Genomic DNA, 21963 nt, shown 5'->3' on the forward strand with positions numbered 1-21963 from the left:
AGGCAGTCCAAGAATCTACCATTCTCGAAATCACGGGGAAGGACTTAGATAGTATAAAAGCCCAATATGTCGACTCCCCTGAGTTTGGTACTCAGTACAGTTTGGCCCTCAATTCTGAGCCTGGCCACTATTCAGTATAGAACGGTTGGTTGTTCTACAAGAACCGTCTCTGTGTTACTCAGGAAAAGCGTTCCGCTCTTCTCCACGATGCCCATGACTCCTTAGTTGGAGAACATAGGGGTATCAAAAGTACCCTCGAGAAATTAGAACGGTCCTTTTATTGGCCAAAGATGAGACGTGATGTCTATGCACATGTACAAGCCTGTAAGATTTGTCAAAAAGTCAAGGTTCCCCATACAAAGAAGACAGGTTTACTTTAACCTTTGCCTATCCCCAATGGACCTTTCATCGACATATCTATGGACTTTGTAGGGCCTCTACCAACATCCACCGGATCCCGTAACACTCAGTGTTTTACCATTGTGGATCGCTTTAGTAAATTCTGCATGCTCATCCCATGCAAGCATACGGCCACAGCCGAGGACGTAGCCCGTTTGTTTCTCAAGCATTGGTATCCAGTTTGTGGTTTGCCTAGCACCATAACATCAAAAAGAGATTCCAAGTTTACCTCGCATTTCTGGAGGGCATTATTTGAAAACTTAGGAACTAAGTTTCAGTTGTCTAGTGCATTCCATTCACAGACAGATGGCCAAACAAAAATTTATAACCAGTTGGCCTTTGATGTTCTCAAGTCATACTGTCATGACCAGCAGTCCAAATGGGAACATTATCTTCCATTGGTCCAAGCTATCTTGAACGACACTCATTCATCCAGTGTCGGACGGACTCCATATGAAGCAACGTCGTCGTTTTTCTTCTCTTTTAACGAGAATGGTGTCTCCATCTTTAGAGGCTAATAAAACCACGGAAGCATTTTCCGAGATCATTGAGTCACTTAAGGACCACTTGACCAAAGCTCAAGAAGCATATAGCAGACAGGCAAATAAGTCTAGAAGAGAACGTTGTCCCAAGCTTTCATTCCGTAGTTTTGGCCCTTTTCCAATAGTTAAGAAGTTAAGTAATCTCTCCATGAAATTAAAGTTGCCTACCAATTCGACAATGCAAGATGTTTTCCATGTTTCTTGGCAAAAACCATAAGTTGGTCCAAAAGTGTTTGATGTTTCAGAGATGAACAGCAGCCAAACGTGGTAGACGAAGCAGAAGTTATTGAGCCCGAGCAGATCCTTCTTCATCGATGAAAGCATGGTTCCGGTCGACGGATACGTCAGTTCTATACGAAATTCCGAGATCGAGGTACCCACGAAGCCATATGGCTAGACGAGGAGTTCTTCCAGGAGTACCCCCAATTGTTGGCCGACTACTTGGAAGCCATGAACCTGCCGCCAAGCTAAGCAGGAGGGAATGTCACATGCACTCTGCACTCAGTGCATGGTGACGATGGCTCATTGTCAACAGTGTAACATTTGTACATTATTAGAATCCCTCTTGAAGCTTCTGTGTTTGCTTCTCTAGCCTTTGAGAACCAGCGTTTGCTTCAGTCAACAGTCTTACACAGCAGTACAGTTCCTACAGCCATCGGTACCCTAACGCAGCATACAGCCCATAGGCGACTACATACAGCACCCTTCCAGGCCCAGTACAGAAGGTACCCTTTGCGTTTTGAGCATATATCACAGCCAGCAGCTGTTCAGGCCAGGTCAGCCCTGCGTTTGCAGATCTACAGTAGTTTCCAGCATTGCGTTTCAGTCTACAGTCTGCATTTCAGTCCAGCATCAGTTCTACAACAGTATTCTGCCTTCTGTGCATCATCCATACATGCAACAGTCATCTGGTGAAGGTAACATATCATTCATAAGCATTTACAGCATAGTTACATAGCTTAGAACAGTCCACCGCAGTCCTTTCTCAACCTCAAGTGTGCAGCCCTTCTTCATGCCCTTGGGAAGAGTGCATAAGCTCGAGATCATTTCATTGAGGTGTTTCTACGGCCGTGTACAGTTCAACCAGGCTTCCGATCCTCCGAGATCTTGCATTTGGCTTATCTACAGTCCACAGTCATTCTCTCTAAAGTAATAAAGCAAATACTATCTCGTTATCGGGATAGGGGGCCCTTCAGTGGGTAATTTGGAACCCAATCTGGTGTACAATTCTCATATATCTCTCTCTCATCTCTTTAAAGTTTGAAGTATTAAAGTGGATTGCTAAACTCACGAAACTCAGGATACAGAAGATGGTGTGAGCATTTGTGTGACAGGATCCTCCAATACAAAGACTTCCGCTACATATTACAGCTTTCAAATCTGAAATTTGTGCTTTGCTAGTACCTGAACTGAGCATGTCATCTACATACAAGATGACTATGAGAATATCGGCACCGGTTTTCTTCACATACAATGTGCTTTCAACTAGACTATTCACATAACCTTGGTAATAGAATGTGGAGCGGAAGGGAAAGTGGAAACACAAGAGAGAGAGTGAGAGAGAGAGATGGAGAGGAAACACAAGTGAGAACCTGCTCTCTATATCATCACCAAAAAGAATACATGTTGAAACCGGCCTCTGATAGAAAACCAGAGTGCGGTAGGAGCAATCACCCGTCCACTTGTAGTCTAGATGATAAATAAAACACAGATTGGAGCTAGAGTGCCCAAATCTGAAAACACAACGACACCTGTTGGCCCCAAAGCTTGGCGCCCCTTGCGGTATTTCTTTATTCCATTAAAATAATATGTATGGCTGAGTACAACACAAAAACCAGCCAAGAGTTTACACCTGTAGTCCAATCTGACTGCCCACAAATCCTTCTCAGCACAGAGGATCTATGCACACAGATCTGTGTCTTCAAGCAACACACTGTGCCTCCCTCTGATCAGCCAAGTTCACAAAGCAGGCCAGCCATGGGCATACATCTGGCATAACTCATAAGCATGATACATCTTCTCAGCTCAACATACATATGCTGTTCAATCCCTGTCTTAATCTCTTGTCAATCTGCCATACTCCTCCTCTCACAAGGAGCCAGATAACACATACCTGTAGCAGACTTCAAGCAATAGAAAGAGAGATGGATGAACAGAGTCAAGGCTTACCAAGTTCAGCTCGTGAAACAACTCTGGAGGAAACAACAGCACTAATCTGTGCCTGCAGGCACTTGAATCCACAATCCTGCTTCACACGTGTGCTTGCACTTGCCTGTATCTTCCTCCTGATGCTCACTCCTATGCTGTCCTTGAAAGTACAGATCTGAAAATCAGCACTGTACTTGATTGTACCGCCTCGGGATGCGTGCCAGGCGTTGTACTTGCATAAACAACCTGCTGTCCACTTCTGTACCTGCCTGAATCAGCATGCACAGGTCTGTCCAGCACCCAGAGAAGCACCGCCTGCACCTGTACCTGCTGTACCTGACTGCCCGTACACTGTACGGCAGTCGTACAGTAGGGTTTGGGCTGGAAAACAGGTTGTACAGCCTGTTTAGGGCTTCTGCGCAGCCACCAGCAGCTGCTCTGTGCGCCGCCAGCAACAGAGAAGAAAGAGAGAGAGAGAGAGAGAGAGTCCAGTACTGGCCGTACAGTGCTGTACGGCTGGTTTCTTCAGAAAAACAGCAACAGTCTGCAGCAAAACAGCCGCCTTCTCCTCCTCTTCAGCTTTCCCACGATTGTACACAAGCGCATGAAGGAAGCCTCTCCTTTTGCTACACGACTCCCCAAAAAGGGAGGAGAGAGAGTGAAGAGAGAGAAAACTCCTTTCCAAGTTAATCCCTAGGGCCCCAACTTAATAAGTTCCCTAGGGCCACTAAGGCCTAGGGGCAACTTTAATAAACATTAAAAGTTAATGTTTTAATGTTCCCCCTTCACACCTAGGGTTGTCCACACATCTTTAAACACTGTCCGGGCACCCCCCATGTGAATCATAAAATATTCTGACCCTGCAACCACCATGCCCACACTTGTCCTGCTCCATTTTCACAGGGCCATGACATACCCCCCTCTTGAAAGATGGCAAGCGTCCTCGATTGCATTCTGGTGATGCATCAAAATATCCAAAGTGAAATATACAATATGGCAAGATCAGCGTCCCAATCTCTCTGAGCCATATACATGTATCAACATTCACTGCAAACCAATGGCATAGTAATAGTCCAAGTTGTATACCACTGTGAACCATACATATCCACAAAAATCTCCATGTGACTAGTACACATATATCATAGAAGTCCCATAAACAGATGTACTGTCAGCCTCAGTACCTTCGGATGAGATAAAATCTGCACCAAGCAACCTCTAGATGTCATCTGAGCCTGTCTGTATCAAGGGAGTGGAGGTGCTACCCCCCTCTTGAGCATCAGGTAATGCTCCAGACCCATGCTCTGCTGAACCTGAATGAGCCACAATAAGAGTCGGCTCTAACTCAAAGGCATCGAGATAAAGCTGCAAAACCTGAGGTGAATCTGTTAAGTCACCTTCCTCCATCCACTTCGCATCCATCGGTGAATAGTTCTTGAACTTCACAAGATAGCGACGGGAAACTTTACCTCGTACCTTCCTTTCTTTATGTGCCAGTATCTGCTCTGGAATCAGAACCTCATCAAGTTCCTCAACTTCCGGCTGAGCCTCATCTGATACATCCTCAGGCACATCCCCACGGAAAGGTCTAAGAAGACTCACGTGAAAAGCATTGTGAATCCTCCAGTGATCTGGTAACTTCAAACGATAGGTTACCTCACCAATCTTTTCCAAAACCTGAAAAGGCCCATAATATCGCATACTCAACTTAGGGAATAAGCGCTCTTTACCCTTCATCTTCTTGAGTCTAGCCTTTTCAAAGCGCAAAAGAACCCAATCACCCAATGCAAACTGTAAATCACGTCTGTGACGGTCTGCGGCTTTCTTTTGCTTCTGCTGAGTTTTCTGGAGGGCCAACTTAACTCTCCGATAAGCTTCATCCAAGCTCTCCACATACTGATCAGCCTCAAAGATCTTATCCTTTGTATGCAAAATGGGTGGTACTTTCTTCCCTCCTTCTACAATCTCAAAAGGCGCCTTGCCTGTCGAGCTATGTACAGTGTTGTTATATGCAAACTCCACCAAAGGAAGATACTTTTCCCATTGTTGCTTGTGCTCTGACACATAACACTTGAGAAGATCCAACACTGTAGAGTTAGCCTCTTCTGACTGACCATCTGTCTGTGGATGAAATGACGATGAAAACTTGAGAGTTGTACCCATGTTGTCAAACAACCCTCTCCAAAACAAACTCGTCATCCGTGGATCACGGTCACTAATGATAGACGTAGGCAAGCCATGATACTTGAAGATGTTCGCCATGAACAACTTCACCATATGATCCACTGTAATTGTCTTCCTCACGGGAATGAAATGAGCCTGCTTACTGAACCTGCATATGATAGTCCAGATGCCATCATTTCCCGTTTGTGTCCGTGGAAGATCAAATACAAAATCCATGGCAATGCTCTCCCAAGGTCTATCCGGAATAGGTAAAGGCTGTAATAACCCTGGTGTCTTCTGACGGTCAAACTTTACCTTCTGACATACGATGCATTGCCTCACAAAGGCATCAACATCTCTTCTCAAGGTTGGCCAATAAAAGAAAGTCTCCACTGCTTTGACCGTGGCGTCAATACCTCTATGACCTGCATACGGTGGAGCATGACTTTCAATCATAACCTTGAGTCGCAATGGCCTGGTAACACACAGTCTGCCATGCATCAATAAAAACCCATCTCTGAGAGTATAATGCTCATGCCGCTGACCTTCAGACATCTGATCATACAACCTGTTAAAATCCTCATCATGGGTATACTGCTCTTTCATTTCATCAAGCTCATGATGATAAGCAAGTGAAACTGCAAAGACCTGTGGCTTGCGTGACAAAGCATCTGCCACTACATTCTTTTTGCCTTCCACATGCACAATCTGGAAGTGAAACATTGACAAAAAGTTTGCCCAACGCATATGCTTCTCTGAAAGCTTTGTCTGCGTGAGGAAATATCGCAAAGTCTGATGATCTGTCTGCACAGTGAAATCAGCCCCAAGCAAGTAGTGTTTCCAAGTAGAAAGAGCGTGAATTACAGCCAACATCTCTTTCTCATACACCTGTAAATGCTTTTCGGCATCTTGCAAAACTCTACTCTCATAGGCTATCACATGTCCCTCTTGCATGATAACTGCACCAATGCTACTTCCACATGCATCACACTGGACAACAAAAGCCTTTCGGAGGTCCGGTAACACCAATACTGGGTCCGAAGTAAGCTTTTCTTTGAGCTTTTTGAATGCTGTAATTTCCCGATCAGCCCATCTAAACGGAGTTGCTTTCTTCGTCAAAGCATGAAGAGGCGAAGCAATTTCAGCAAAGTGCCGTATGTAACGCCTGTAATAGGAACACAATCCTAGAAAACTGCGTACATCATGCACGGTCCTCAAAGCTGGCCAATTAAGTATTGCTTCCACCTTTGCTGGATCCATACGGACTCCATGACCAGACACAATATGCCCCAAGAAATGTATATCCTGCAAGAAAAACTCACTCTTCTTGCCATTAACCACCAACCTATGGTTTCTGAGTTCTGCAAACACAATGGCCAAATGCCTTCTATGCTCTTCCTCATTTTGTGAATGCACAATCATATCATCAAAGAATGTGCCCACAAACTCTCTATGAGGTCTGAAAATCCTGTCCATCATTCTGTTAAATGTGGCAGGCGCATTTGTCAAACCAAAGGGCATAACCAAGAACTCATACAATCCAAATGTGGTTCGGAATGCTGTCTTATGCACATCCTCAGGTCTAATGCGTATCTGATGATACCCGCTTTTCAAGTCAATACGACTAAAAACTGTGGAGCCCTGTAAGCGGTCCAATATGTCATCGATCCTTGGTATGGGGAATCGATTCTTGATGGTATTCTTATTCAGCGCCCTGTAATCTACACACATGCGCCAAGAACCATCCTTCTTCTGCACTAAGAGCACAGGTGAGCAAAAGGGTGATGAGCTAGGCTGTATCAACCCCTTATTCAATAGCTCCTGCACCTGACTAATAATCTCTTCCTGTTGGGCTGCACTAACACGATACGGCGGTCTATTCGGTGGAGTACTACCAGGAATCAGATCTATAGCATGATCTTCTGGCCTCTCAGGAGGTAATTCTCCTGGCAATGACTCGGAAAAACAATCTTGAAACCCACTTAAGAAATCAGCCCTGTCCTTATCTAACATTGACAAATTAGACTTAGACTCATCATCCTGTGCATCCTTTACATAAATCAAGTACGCGGAAAGATGCTTTTTCATTACTGATAAAATCGCCGAAGCGGATACAATAGGAACAGATTCCCCTTTGAGTTTTACATCCAATACATGCTCTTTCCCTCTATGAGTCAAAGTAATTTTCCTATTGTAAGTATCCACCACCGCATGTACCCTGTGGCACCATGGCATCCCCAACAAAACATCACAGCCATCCAAAGGCATGATGAAAAATTCCTCACTGTCCACATAACCCTGCAAATGAAGCCGAAGCTTCCCAATGATAGGAGTAACGGGTTCTGCATACCCTGGACAAGCCATATTTGCCTCATGTAACGGCCCCATCTCCTCTGCGCGAATCCCCAATCGGCCAGCCAAATCTGGTGAAATGAAGTTGGCTCGAGCACCTGTGTCAAAGAAGATCAAAGCATTCTGATCTCTCACTTTGCCCCATGCCCTGCACAACTCTGTAGCTTCACCACCTAGCTGCTGCCCCACAAGATCAGGAACTAAGCCTGCAGAAGGCTTTGGTTTCTTTGGCTTGGGCTCTCCTTTATTGTCAGGGTCCTTCTTGGACGTTCTTTTGGGACAATTGAATGACATATGCCCCTCTTCAGTACAGTAAAAACACTTTTGAGCATCTCTCAAAGCCTGTCTTTCCTCAGAAGTCCTTTTGGGCATTGGCAACTTCTTATACTTTGTCTCTGAAGACCCTTTAGCATCACGAGAAGCATGCCCAAATTTTTCAGCTTTCTTGCCCAACTTCTTACTGCCTTTAAACCCAAATGAACCACCTGTGAGTAACGCATTAGCTGTCATAGCATTTTCAATCATCTGTGACATGTTCGTTACTCTTGTCTTTATACAATAATCTCGTACCTCCTTGGGCAGCCCACAACAATACTTCTCTACCTGCTCAGATAATGGCACGGCACGATAAGAAGTCACTGGGAGTAGAGCTTCCCAAAACTTCTTGTTATACTCCTCCAAACTATCACACTTTGAAGCATCCAGCTTGTGCCATGCTGTCATAACATCCACCTCAAATGTAGATGTGAGCCATACAGAAGAGAAAACCTGTTTGAATTGAACCCATGTGGTGGGTGCTATGCCCTGCAAAAGAAGAGTAGACCACCACTGCAAAGCATTGCCCTTGAGAAAAGTAGCAGCTTTCCTCACCTTTGAGGACTCTGTGTAATTTCCACCAGAAAAAGCAGCATCAAACTGCTGTAAAAAGGTAAGTGCCTTCAATTTATCCTTGGCCCCACTGAAAGTGTCAAACTTCACTGCAGCTCCCCCTTCCTTGTAATCCTTCGCCTTTCCCATAGGCGTTAGATTATCATATGGAAGTGGTTTCGTGAGATTGCTGCCCCCAACATTCATACCCATCATTGCGTCAACATTTCCCATTCCAACACCAGGCATACCATACATCCCAGCCATGTTTCCATACATTCCATGCTGCATACCTGGCTGCATGCCACCAAACATATTGCCTTGCATCCCAGGTTGCATGCTTCCAAACACATTTCCTTGCATACCGGACTGCATACCACCATACATATTCCCGTGCATGCCAGGCTGAAAATTGGCTCCAAAAGGCCCATACATACCCATGCCTCCCTGAGGATAACCCCCAGTCATGGATTGGAACACCGAGCCACCACCAAAGTACCCTGGATGCATGTTCTGCTGAGGAATAGGTGGCTGTCCATAGAAGGAACTCTGTGGGTTAGCACCAAAAGCATGCTGCATGTTCGGAAACTGTGCAGGAGATGGATCCTGTGGAGTGGTACCACTATGACCTTGAGAAAGATTCTTCGATCGAACCTTCTTCTTCTTTTTCTGGGGCTCTGTGCGGGGCTCTGAGCGAGATCTTAAAAATTCAGCAAATCTCTCACTCTGAGTGAGCTGCATAAAAGTATCCATAACACTAGCCAAGCGATCTTTGAACCGAGCATCATCATCCTCTTTACCATGCACATCTTCTGGCTGTGTTACATCCTCATAAGGCTCAACATCTGCAACCTGTTCTCCTGCAAAAATATCCTCAGATACATCTCTTTCAGGAGAAGTCTCTTGCTCTTCTTCTTCTTGATAGAAGTACTCATCCTCTGTATCAGACATGATTGCTGAATTTTCAGCGATGGCTTTCTCCAAAACAACCACGAGCTCACCCCCTTCAGAAAGTTGATGATTGGTCCCGGGGACGGAACCTTGAAACCGGCCTCTGATAGAAAACCAGAGTGCGGTAGGAGCAATCACCCGTCCACTTGTAGTCTAGATGATAAATAAAACACAGATTGGAGCTAGAGTGCCCAAATCTGAAAACACAAAGACACCTGTTGGCCCCAAAGCTTGGCGCCCCTTGCGGTATTTCTTTATTCCATTAAAATAATATGTATGGCTGAGTACAACACAAAAACCAGCCAAGAGTTTACACCTGTAGTCCAATCTGACTGCCCACAAATCCTTCTCAGCACAGAGGATCTATGCACACAGATCTGTGTCTTCAAGCAACACACTGTGCCTCCCTCTGATCAGCCAAGTTCACAAAGCAGGCCAGCCATGGGCATACATCTGGCATAACTCATAAGCATGATACATCTTCTCAGCTCAACATACATATGCTGTTCAATCCCTGTCTTAATCTCTTGTCAATCTGCCATACTCCTCCTCTCACAAGGAGCCAGATAACACATACCTGTAGCAGACTTCAAGCAATAGAAAGAGAGATGGATGAACAGAGTCAAGGCTTACCAAGTTCAGCTCGTGAAACAACTCTGGAGGAAACAACAGCACTAATCTGTGCCTGCAGGCACTTGAATCCACAATCCTGCTTCACACGTGTGCTTGCACTTGCCTGTATCTTCCTCCTGATGCTCACTCCTATGCTGTCCTTGAAAGTACAGATCTGAAAATCAGCACTGTACTTGATTGTACCGCCTCGGGATGCGTGCCAGGCGTTGTACTTGCATAAACAACCTGCTGTCCACTTCTGTACCTGCCTGAATCAGCATGCACAGGTCTGTCCAGCACCCAGAGAAGCACCGCCTGCACCTGTACCTGCTGTACCTGACTGCCCGTACACTGTACGGCAGTCGTACAGTAGGGTTTGGGCTGGAAAACAGGTTGTACAGCCTGTTTAGGGCTTCTGCGCAGCCACCAGCAGCTGCTCTGTGCGCCGCCAGCAACAGAGAAGAAAGAGAGAGAGAGAGAGAGAGAGAGTCCAGTACTGGCCGTACAGTGCTGTACGGCTGGTTTCTTCAGAAAAACAGCAAGTCTGCAGCAAAACAGCCGCCTTCTCCTCCTCTTCAGCTTTCCCACGATTGTACACAAGCGCATGAAGGAAGCCTCTCCTTTTGCTACACGACTCCCCAAAAAGGGAGGAGAGAGAGTGAAGAGAGAGAAAACTCCTTTCCAAGTTAATCCCTAGGGCCCCAACTTAATAAGTTCCCTAGGGCCACTAAGGCCTAGGGGCAACTTTAATAAACATTAAAAGTTAATGTTTTAATGTTCCCCCTTCACACCTAGGGTTGTCCACACATCTTTAAACACTGTCCGGGCACCCCCCATGTGAATCATAAAATATTCTGACCCTGCAACCACCATGCCCACACTTGTCCTGCTCCATTTTCACAGGGCCATGACACATGTCCTGAGCAAGAGGGGAGAACCTCGTATGTGAGGGACTGCAGCTAGACAAGCTAGGCAAGCAATGAATATATGAGGGAGGAATGCAGGCTATATATACACCTACATGAAGGCAGCCGCTGGAGAAAAAGTACCTCCACGACTGGGAAAAATACCCAGGACCAAAAATCCGGAATAAATATGGGTAAAATATATGTGAGGGGTGACCAGCCCCTCAGACTAACATGGTCAGTCCTAGAGGCTAAAATAGGACACCAAATAGGAAGCCAGCAAGTAGGGAATGATGTCTAACACCCCCTCTCAGCACCGGATACTAAGCAAACTCCAAGAAACCTGAGATGCCGTCCTCGATCAAAGATGAAAGACTGCAGAAACAGGTACCAAGAAAGCTCCACAAGCAATCTCCTCAGCAACTCAGCTACAAAAGCAACAGAACAAGCTGCCAAGTACACCGCTCCTCTGGAAGAAAACAACCATATAGGCTGCGACGTGCTGCTCCAAATAATGGTTCCAAACCCAAGTGTAAGAACAATCCCTGAAGTCGAATGTCGTGTATCCAGCCTGGAGAAGGTATGAAAAACCTCATAACCAAACAAGATCAGATCCTGTATATAATCAATCCTGGGAGAAGCAAATTGCTCCTCAGTGGAATCCTCAAAAGAAATAGAGTCAATCTACTCCATCTCTGTACCAAGAGTAGCCAAATGCTGTACAAAAGCATTCTCTGAAAAGGTCGGTATCGCAAGATGTAAAGACTCTGTAGAAAAGATGGGGTCCATCTGCTCAAACTCCATAACATGAGTTGCCCAATGCTGTATACATAGTTTCCACGAGTTTCGGAAACGGGGGTGCGGAGCACGGCGGGAAACGGAGTTTCGGAGTTTCGGCCTTCGGGAAGAAACGGGGAAACGGAGTTTCGGTTTTAGGGTTTAATACATACATATATAATTAATAAAAACATTACAAAAGCTTGAAAAATACATCTTTGCTCAAGTTCAATGTCAAAGACTCGAATGATAGATCAAAATTCAGAAATGACAACTATAGGCTCAAGGCTCAAGCCTCAAAAGAGTCAATACAAAATTCAGAAATCTGATGCTGTGTCTCTGCCTCTGGCCCTCTTTGCTGCTGCTTGACTTGAACCAGCTTCATGCTCTTGACCACCCATTGCTGTAGATACTTCCTCTTCGGGAATGGCCAAACGCTTTCGCCTCCACATTTCAAGGCTTTTCCGAACATCTAGAGGAACAGAGGGGCATGGCCCTACATCTTTGTTTGGAACATGAGCAAGATGGTCCTTCACACGGGTGACACTCCCCGTTTTGACCAACCCACAATATTTACATCTCCATTTCCTGGAGCCACCAGATCCTGCATAAGCCCCCACGTGCTCCACATGCTGCCAAAAAGGATCCGGAGTCCGAGCCATGTTACTTAACTTACTTGTGTGGTTCGAGGTCGGAAGACTCGGAGAGATTCGAGAAGTGGAGGCTGTTTTTCTGGTCTTGCAGGCTGCGAGCAAGGTGTGACTCCTTCTTGCTTGGTAGAGCTTAGATGGCAAAGGTGGAGGCCCCAAGTAGAGAGGTAGAGGGCGTGGTAGAGGGCTGATGTGGAGGTAGAGGAGTAGAGGGCAAGGTAGATGGGTAGAGCAGCTCCAAACAAGCGGCGGAAAGAAGGCGCAAAATGCCGACGAAAGAGAGCACGCGGGTTTCTAAACCCTGGAAAAAATAAAACTTGGAAACGCCGTTTCCGTTTCTGGAAACGTTTCCGAAACGTTTCCACATTTCGGTGGTCCAGAAACGCCGTTTCTGGAAACTATGGCTGTATATAAGTACACACCATTGAGGTGGGCATCGCAAGATGAAAGGACTCCACATCCCCTCTGAAAAAAAAAATATCGTTGGACTGATATAAGCCCAACCTAATTCTAATCCAAATCAAAAAAACTAAGTGTAAATCTGCACCAAATAGTCCAATTACACACAATGTGTATACATATGCGACAAATCACAGCTGTAATGCCCAATTACATGCTCCAATCTAAAAAGCCGCAATTTTTATGCACTCCAATTGCTTCAATGTGCAGTCAATTGCCCAATTTTGACAAAAGCCCCAAATTTCTACAACCAGGGAAGGCTTAATTGGCTGATTTTGACCTCAATTTGAAAAAACCCCCAAATTACAACCCAAAAAGCATGTATGGCACCACCTGCAATTTTTCTGGCAAAGGGGAATTTTGGCAGATCCCCAAAAGTTGTTGAACCTACCCTACCCTAAAATGGTTGCAAAATTATTATTTTTGTTTAAATAAAAATCTAAATTAAAGGTACCTACTATTAGCACATTCATCCCCAGTTTCTACCCATTTCTCGTGTCCTTTTGGTCCCTTTTGCATGGCCCTTGATTGTGGGCTGGCCACCCCTATTTTACATATTTTTCTGGGATTTTTCCCAGCCCGTATGGATTTTTCCTAATCGGCCAGTTCTGTCCTCCAATCGGCCAGATTCATTAGCTCTAGTCGGCCAGCACTACCCACCTATAAATAGGTGGGCTGACCTCTCACCTTTTCATCTTGCCTTGTATATCTTTTGCTCCCTCACTTATGATACTGCTTGTGTTTCTTGCTTGGGACTGTATTGCTTCAGTATATTCAGCATAGTTGCTCCATATCTCTCTCTCTCTCTCTCTCTTGCACTCTCTATTCAACACACTCTAGTGCTCTATTGCTTCCGCTCTGTGCACTCTTTCATGGTATCATCGCTCTCGGTTCAGCAATTCCATCTGCTGCCCCAGATTTAGCCCTATTTACAGCCCCTTATCCTCTGCGTTTTTCACAGATTTGCAGCCTTCTTCTTGCTGCGTTTTCTGGACAGCTTCTGCTGGTTGGTTCTCCTTCAGTTTGGCTTCATCGCTTGCAGCCAGAAGGTAACTTTTTCATCAGCGTTTCATTCCTACTTGGAGTTTGGATCTTGGCGGCCTGTTTTTTCAGGACAGCATCCCCTCTTTGGCTGCGTTTTCCTCTCCGGTGGACATTCCCTTGTGCAGAGGGGGATTGTGGTGGTTCGGGCTTTGGTGGCACCCTTGATACCTGTGGAGGACACTTCTTCTTTTGAGATTGTGCATATTTCTAAAATTGAGCCCAAGCTTTTGTGATGGCTGCTCCGACTTCTCTTCATATGTTCTCTGAGTCTACAAAGTTGGATGGTTCCAACTACACCTTGTGGAAGGTGAAAAGGTGAAATCGGACTTGCTTGGCGTGGATCTTTGGGATTGGCTTGTTACGCCGGCCAATGCCACTCCTCACACCCTTGCTTCCGGTGGTGTGACTCACGCACAGATTGATATTTGGCACGCAAATGATCGTCGTGTTTTCTCCTTTTCTGATGTTGAACTGTGGATTCTGTTCTCTCTCATGTGCGTTCAGCAAATGCTGCACATGAAGTTTGGAAGGCTTTTGCGGATCTCTACAAGATTAAGTCTTCAAGTCGGATTTTGGCGTTGGAAAAGCAACTTATGAACTTATCAGGTTCTGCCTTTCCATCTTTATCTGCTTTCATCTCGAAGATGAAAGATCTCCGGGACAAGCTTGCTGTTTGTGGCAAGGACATCTCTACAGAGGACATGGCTATTCGGCTTCTCTCCCAGCTTCCAGAGAGGTTTGATGCATATTTTCAGTCTCTTGTTTCTTCTCCTCGTTCTGTTCCAGTTACTTGGGAGGAAGTTCTCCCCTCCGTTATGCAGATTGAGTCTTGCTTTGAGGAGCGGACTGGCACCTTTGGTGGCCCTGATGGAGCTTTGGCAGCGCGAGATAAAGGGAAGAATCAACAAAAGAAAGGGAAAGGGGGTTCTAACAAGAACTCCAAGAATAACGACAAGGATAAAGACAACAGCAACTCTTCTAAAAACAAAGACATTGAGTGTCATTATTGTGGCAAGAAGGGTTGATTAGGCCCTTGGTCAAACCCAAAGGAGTGACCCCTTGCCCCTTCTACATGACTTCGATGCTTTTGGACTAATGAATGACTAAATGACTTGATGTGTCTACTACAAATGATGTCTTTGCTTATATATACGTGGAAGGGAGCAAGTCAGCCAGTCCTGAATGCTGGTGGCCAGCTTGTTTGGACAAATAACCCCATAAATGCTATGCTTTAACCAAGGTCTTACCCACACCTGACGCCATGCATACTGTCACCTGGCCGCCTGCCTTCTTGGATCCCTACTGACTACCAATTGTATTCTGATGGTTTCCCACAAGACTCTCAAGTCCTCCAATGCTTATGATGATGATGATGATGATGATGATGGTACTACTAACACTGAAAAGACCTAAATTGAAACTGGCCTTCAGAAATTTGACGGGCGGTGAAACAAACACTCGCACACAAAACACTTCATCAACCATGGGAACCTGGAAAAGGAAACAAACAGGGGGAGCTAGAGTGCTCCTGCAAACAATACACGGACACCAATTGGCCCCAAAACGCAGTGGCACCCCTTGCGGTATTTCTTTATTTGATCACATTTGAGAGTACAGTACAACTTGTAGAATCCTCTACCAATAGGATCCCTTATAGTTTCACCCATGACTTCCAAAAGAGAACTCTCGTTATTACAACAAAGCATTCCATAGAGAAGGCACACCTGTACAACACCTCCCTGCTTGAAAAGGTCTTCTCCATCTCTACCATGGATCCCTCAAACCCTTTCCCAAACAGCAGTAGGGCTGTACCAAACCATATGTCCTCCCCTATAGTCACAGCTTGCATGTAACCTCGAGAAAACTACAACCTGTTCACATGAATTCAAAGACATGCTTTCCACATGAAACCAAAGACCTGTATCCAATAAACCAAAGACCTGTATCCCATAAAGCATAGGCCTGTTTCCTTGATACCAAAGTCATGTTTCCTCTCGAAAACCAATGTCCTATTTCCATGACAGATATACCATCCAATCACGGTTGCCAAAACCCAGAGAGAGAAAGATAGAGGACGTGTCAAGCAATCCCTGAGTACACATAAGTCCATGACGAAGAGTAACAACACATCTCTTCCAAGAACATCATCCTGTGCATCTTAGCTTGATCCTCTGTATCCCAGACTCTTCAACAAAGCCTGTAATCCATGATGAGAGAAAGAAAGAAAGATATTAAGCGTCTTTTAAAGACCCAATGGGCCTATGAGACCAAAGTGGTACAATAATGTCCATGGCATATCTCATCATGGAATGGAAAATAAAACTTTTTTGATGCAGGAGAGAGAGACAGAGAAAAAGCCTATCTCTAATCTCCTGCATCAAAAAAGTTAGGAGAATAAGGCCACCACCACAGCTTGTGAGGTGACGGTGCCAGAGATGCCATCGGCCATAGCTCCAGCCATAGCTCCATCAACCAGGCTCTGATCATGCCACATGGACCCTAGTTCCGTGGTAGAGCACCCTCCGGTCCTTCGACTAAGCTCTCTACACCATGGCTCTCTTGCAGAAACTCGGTAAGAACCTGCACCATAGCTTTCTGCTGAAGGTCGCTTGCCTGGCTGCTTCCACACACGCAGCCACCACACCAGTATGAGGCTTGCTCCACGCTGCAGAAGTTTGCCCGCCTGGTTGCTTCCACACACGCAGCCCACATATCTACAACAGCCTGGATGCGACTCCTACAGCCAGCCCACATATAGCACGTTGCGCCCGGATGCGGCTCTTGCAGACCTGCGCTCCCAAAGTGATGCACCACACGTCACCACCTGACCAGCCCCTTCATAAACATGTGTCCCCCCTCAGCATACAATCCAGTCCTCCGCGTGCCAAGCGAAAGATGGAGAGCAAGAGAACGCGCGGCTGAAGGCAGTACGAAAGCACGCATAACGGGAGTCCAGTTGAGGCGCCACCCACTACACGTCACATGGCCACACAATGGCGACCAAAAACCAAGAGAAGCACCACATGCCACCCCACTTCGGAATCCGCCACCCTTCGCTTTCATAAAGATGCGATTCAAATCGTTTTTTTCTTCAAAAAGCCAAAAGCGATTAGCAAAAACACATCTTCCAAATAATATTATTATTTTTATCATCAAAGGTTTTAAAACCTTATGAACTTTAAAATCCCTTTTGTCCCCTTTCACACTTGAGAGTACAACTTGTAGAATCCTCTACCAATAGGATCCCTTATAGTTTCACCCAGGACTTCCAAAAGAGAACTCTCGTTATTACAGCAAAGCATTCCATAGAGAAGGCACACCTGTACAACACCTCCCTGCTTGAAAAGGTCTTCTCCATCTCTACCATGGATCCCTCAAACCCTTTCCCAAACAACAGTAGGGCTGTACCAAACCATATGTCCTCCCCTATAGTCACAACTTGCATGTAACCTCGAGAAAACTACAACTTGTTCACATGAATCCAAAGACATGCTTTCCACATGAAACCAAAGACCTATATCCGATAAACCAAAGACCTCTATCCCATAAACCATAGGCCTGTTTCCTTGATACCTGTCATGTGCATGATAAATGCCATGGACCTTCTCAGGGCTAATCCAGAAGGGGACAGCCAGTAAAAGATCAGTAGAACCAGAATTTAGGAGCCTCAGGTGGAGAAACTGGTGTGGACTTGGAGCAACGCATGGAGGTCATGAAAGAGGATGCTGTCAGTTGTATGGAGGAGGTAATGTCGGCTGGTTCTAGGAGCTGTCGGCTGTACCAAAGAGCAAAGGGGGCTGAAGCGCATCAAGAAGACCAAGGCGACTACTCGCGCAAGATATTCAGTGAATATTTGTCCAGTCAACGGGCCGACATCAGTCGGCCAGCTCTCCATGAAGTCCAAAGGGACTATAAATAGCAAGAGTGCTCCTCTTTCAATTCATTCAATCCTCTAGGGATTGGGTCTCTAGGAGTCCCATAGGGGGACAGTTTTGGGTGATGTTTACCTTTTAGAAGGCGGCAACCTAGGGTTGTGTAAGAGTACCTTTTTGTACTATATGAATATACCTGAATTTCCACCATCTCTCTCTCTCTACTCTCTCTCTATATCTGTGTTTTGCATCAGCATGTTGCCAAGAATGTTTAGGGCTGAAAGAAGACTCTCAAAGCTTCCGCGTGTTACAATACCAAAGTCCTGTTTCCTCTCGAAAACCAATGTCCTGTTTCCATGACAGATATACCATCCAATCACAGTTGCCAAAACCCAGAGAGAGAAAGATAGAGGACGTGTCAAGCAATCCCTGAGTACACATAAGTCCATGACGAAGAGTAACAACACACCTCTTCCAAGAACATCCTGTGCATCTTAGCTTGATCCTCTGTATCCCAATCTCTTCAACAGAACCTGTAATCCATGATGAGAGAGAGAGAGAGAGAGAGAGAGAGAGAGAGAGAGAGAAAGCCTATCTCTAATCTCCTGCATCAAAAAAGTTTGGAGAATAAGGCCACCACCACAGCTTGTGAGGTGACGATGCTAGAGATGCCCCCGGCCATAGCTCCAGACATGCCATCAACCAGGCTCTGATCATGGACCCCGGTTCCGTGGTAGAGCACCCTCCGGTCCTTCGACTGAGCTCTCTGCACCATAGCTCTCTTGCAGAAACTCGGTAAGAACCTACACCATAGCTCTTTGCTGAAGGTCGCCCACCTGGCTGCTTCCACGCACGCAGCCGCCACACCAGTAAGAGACTTGCTCCATGGACGCTGCAGAAGTTTACCCGCCTGGCTGCTTCCACACACGCAGCCCACGTATCAACAACAGCCTGGATGCGACTCCTACAGCCAGCCCACATATAGCACGTTGTGCCCGCATGCAGCTCCTGCAGACCTGCGCTCCCAAAGTGATGCGCCACACGTCACCACCCGACCAGCCCCTTCATAAACATGTGCCCCCCCTCGACATACAGTCCAGTCCTCCGCGTGCCAAGCGAAAGATGGAGAGGGAGAGAACGCGTAGATGAAGGCAGTACGAAAACATGCATTACAGCATTCTAGTCGAGGCACCACCCACTACACGTCACATGGCCACACAACGGCGACCAAAAACCAAGAGAAGCGCCACACGCCACCCCACTTCCACCCTTCGCTTTTACAAAGATGCGATTCATATCGTTTTTTTCTTCAAAACGCCAAAAGCGATTAGCCAAAACGCATCTTCCAAATAATATTATTATTTTTATCATCAAAGGTTTTAAAACCTTATAAACTTTAAAATCCCTTTTGTCCCCTTTCACACTTGGGCTGGCCACATATGGGTTTCCTTTTCATATCCAAATTGATGCCGTTCACACTGTCCATCCCGTGCTCGTGTCCACCTGCTTGTTGTCTAGAGAAAAACACAGGGTCATAACATAAACGATGTCCTAACTGCTTATCCTAATCAGGGATTATGTTGTTCATGCCAGAGATTAGCCACGGCATGGGTGTGCACGTGACACAAGGAGTATCGCTCTAAGTTGGACTCGAAGTCTCAGCGTATGACTTTTCTTGGATATAGTTATGTGTCCAAGGCATATCATCTTTATGATGCAAAGTCGTTGTGAGCCACGATGTGGTGTTCAATGAGACTCCTACATCTTCAAAGAGGGGTGCTGAGCTTCTTCTTTCTCGGCCTCCTCCTTCTCCTTCCCCTGCTTCCATTACAACTCCAGCTGTGGATTCTCATTCAGATGATGATGATGATGATGACTCTGCTCCTCCTCCAGCGAGCTCGAGCAACCTAGTGCCTAGATGGTATTTTCTGACAGTTCGTGATTCTCAGTTGAGAGAGATTCCTTCTACTCCTCTGCCTCGTACTCACAGGTGATCTTCCAACGTTACAGGGACAAATTCATGAGAGCACTGTTTTTGTTAACTATGCTCTTATGTCCTCTATTATTCTGATGCCACTATGGACGAGGCTCTTTCACATGAGCCCGGCATCGTGCTATGCACGAAGACCTATATGCTGTCCATATTTAGCCCATATTTGTTTCCTTTTTAAGGCCCTTGGTGTGGGCTGGCCACCCTATTTTTTTCCCTTTTTTCCCCTATTTTCTAACATTTTTCCCAAGTCAGCTCTTCATGTGCAGTCGCCCAGCTCCAATCGGCCAACCCCTTACCTATATATAGGTGGGCTGGCCTCTTCCATTCCATATGTTCATTAGTTGAGTTGTGTGGTTCATGTGTTGACACACTGGCTCCCTTTTGTATCCTTCACTTACGAGACTAGTAGGTCTCTTGCTCAGGATTGTATTCACTAAAGTATATTCAGCCTTTTGGCTTCATCTCTCTCTCTCTCTCTCTCTCTCTCTCTCTCTCTCTCTCTCTCTCTCTCGTCTTCTTAGTTCAGCACATTCTAGTGCTCCCTGTGCTTCCACTCTATGCACACTCTATCAAAGTCAATGGTCAAAAAGGTAGCACGTGGAAAGCACATGGTGGCACATGGAGTGTGAGCATTTTTTGACACATGGATGGCACAAGGGTGTATATATCTTGTGGATGAGGGCTCCTTGAGACCTATTAAAACATGTTATCCTTGGCTCATTTTGAGAGCTTGATTAATGAGATTGTATCTTGATTAAGTGTGATGTTGCTTAGGCATTCTATTAATCCTTGCTTAATTAATTTAGCTTCTTAATCATGGAGTTTGTCTCCTATTATGACCCACCCTCGGTAGCACATATAGACCCCTAATCAGCCTTGCCATGATTGAAAATGGTTGCCTTACACACATTTCATACTCTTGTATCATTGCCTGCTCAGTAGGCCAACGCCTCTGAAGCCTTGTCAGAGCCTGTCACAACAAATGACATGATCTCTTCTAAACTGTACTCGTAGTATGGCCTGGAGGTCATGGCACATGCATTTGAGGCTGAGGCATGTTTGATTCCAGCTGCCTAGACTTTATATATTGCTGTCTGTGTGACGAAACAGAATGCATTTCTGTGAACTTTGGAAGGGGAAGAGAGAAGGGCCCGGGTGGGGCGGGGTTGGTTGGGGCACAAACGAGCAACATATAGAAAAGATGAAAAACGCAAAGAAAGTAAAATGGTGAAACCTACGGGCTTACCTCGGGAGCGATCCGCGCTTGAAGAGCAGGATGAGCACCGAGAGGAGGGTCTGAAGAAGGAGGGGCTGTTCTGTGGAAGTCCTTGATGAGCTTCTTCCACGACACGAAGGTCGTCTCGCCGGGCTTCATCTCCACGTAGAAACGTGCTCTGGGCTTGCCTGCTGCTGCTTGCTGGAACGCCGGCAGAGCTTGCTCGCTTGCCACCATTTCCATGGCTCCTCTCTCCTCGGGCATACTTTCCTCACATCAAAGGGCAGTAGTCTCTTCTTCCTCCTCTTCTTCTCTGGTTTCTAATCAGTATTTCGAGCTGTAATCTCTCTCTCTCTCGCTCTCTCTCGATCGATCGATCGAATTATTCTGAAAGGCCCGAAATGTGGTAGATCGCGACGACAGAGAAACGCCCGCGCGATGACGTGGAATAGATAACGAAACTCATTAAATCAACCAATTGAATTTTTACTAATGCCGGTTTTTATAACTTAAACGTATGAAATTGCATTCCAAATAAGGGCTCAGTTTTCTTTAATTTCAAATACACTATAATGCCTTTTTTTCTACCATTAACCTGGTCCAAGGTGTTTAGAACTTGCATGTGCCTTTTGATGCTCAGTATGCGTCAATCTAGCACTCTCCCCGGCAATGCATTCTTTTTGGTTTGTGAGCTTGTGGATTTGCTCATCCAAGCTTTCACTCTTGCAAAAACTAGATTTGCTCATCCAAACCTCTCGCCCATGGAAAATTTCCTTATAAAACTTCCAAGGAGGTTAGTTATGTCTACACGAGTAAGGTAACTAGGAAGTTTCACCACTTAACCTATCCGTCCAAACTCATGGATATCTACAATCTATCCGTCCAAACTCATGGATATCTACAATCTTAGAAACTGCATGGCTTGAACATCAATACTCATCGAACTAAACCATAGGAGCCACTTACAAACATGTGCTCACTTTCCAAGTTGCCAGTATTTTCCTAGTGACAACATG

General features: G+C 45.7%; 1 protein-coding gene across 5 annotated transcripts in view; it reads right to left on the reverse strand.

Moving 5' to 3' along the window:
- Positions 1–21426, reverse strand: part of LOC147628049 (ubinuclein-1-like) — a 61029-nt gene extending 39603 nt beyond the window's left edge. For 3 of the 5 annotated variants that reach the window (XM_086815020.1, XM_086815016.1, XM_086815017.1), the window contains exon 1: positions 20978–21420. In XM_086815020.1, coding sequence (XP_086671146.1) covers positions 20978–21211 — 234 coding nt within the window. In that variant the 5' untranslated portion in view covers positions 21212–21420. Of the gene's footprint in view, positions 1–20977 lie in introns of all 5 variants that reach the window. The other 2 variants (XM_086815018.1, XM_086815019.1) reach the window with 1 other exon arrangement.
- Positions 21427–21963: the final 537 nt, after the last annotated feature.

This window comes from Cibotium barometz, chromosome 20, assembly GCF_041138505.1.
Source record: "Cibotium barometz isolate CiBa-2024 chromosome 20, ASM4113850v1, whole genome shotgun sequence".
NCBI classification, from domain to species: domain Eukaryota; kingdom Viridiplantae; phylum Streptophyta; class Polypodiopsida; order Cyatheales; family Cibotiaceae; genus Cibotium; species Cibotium barometz.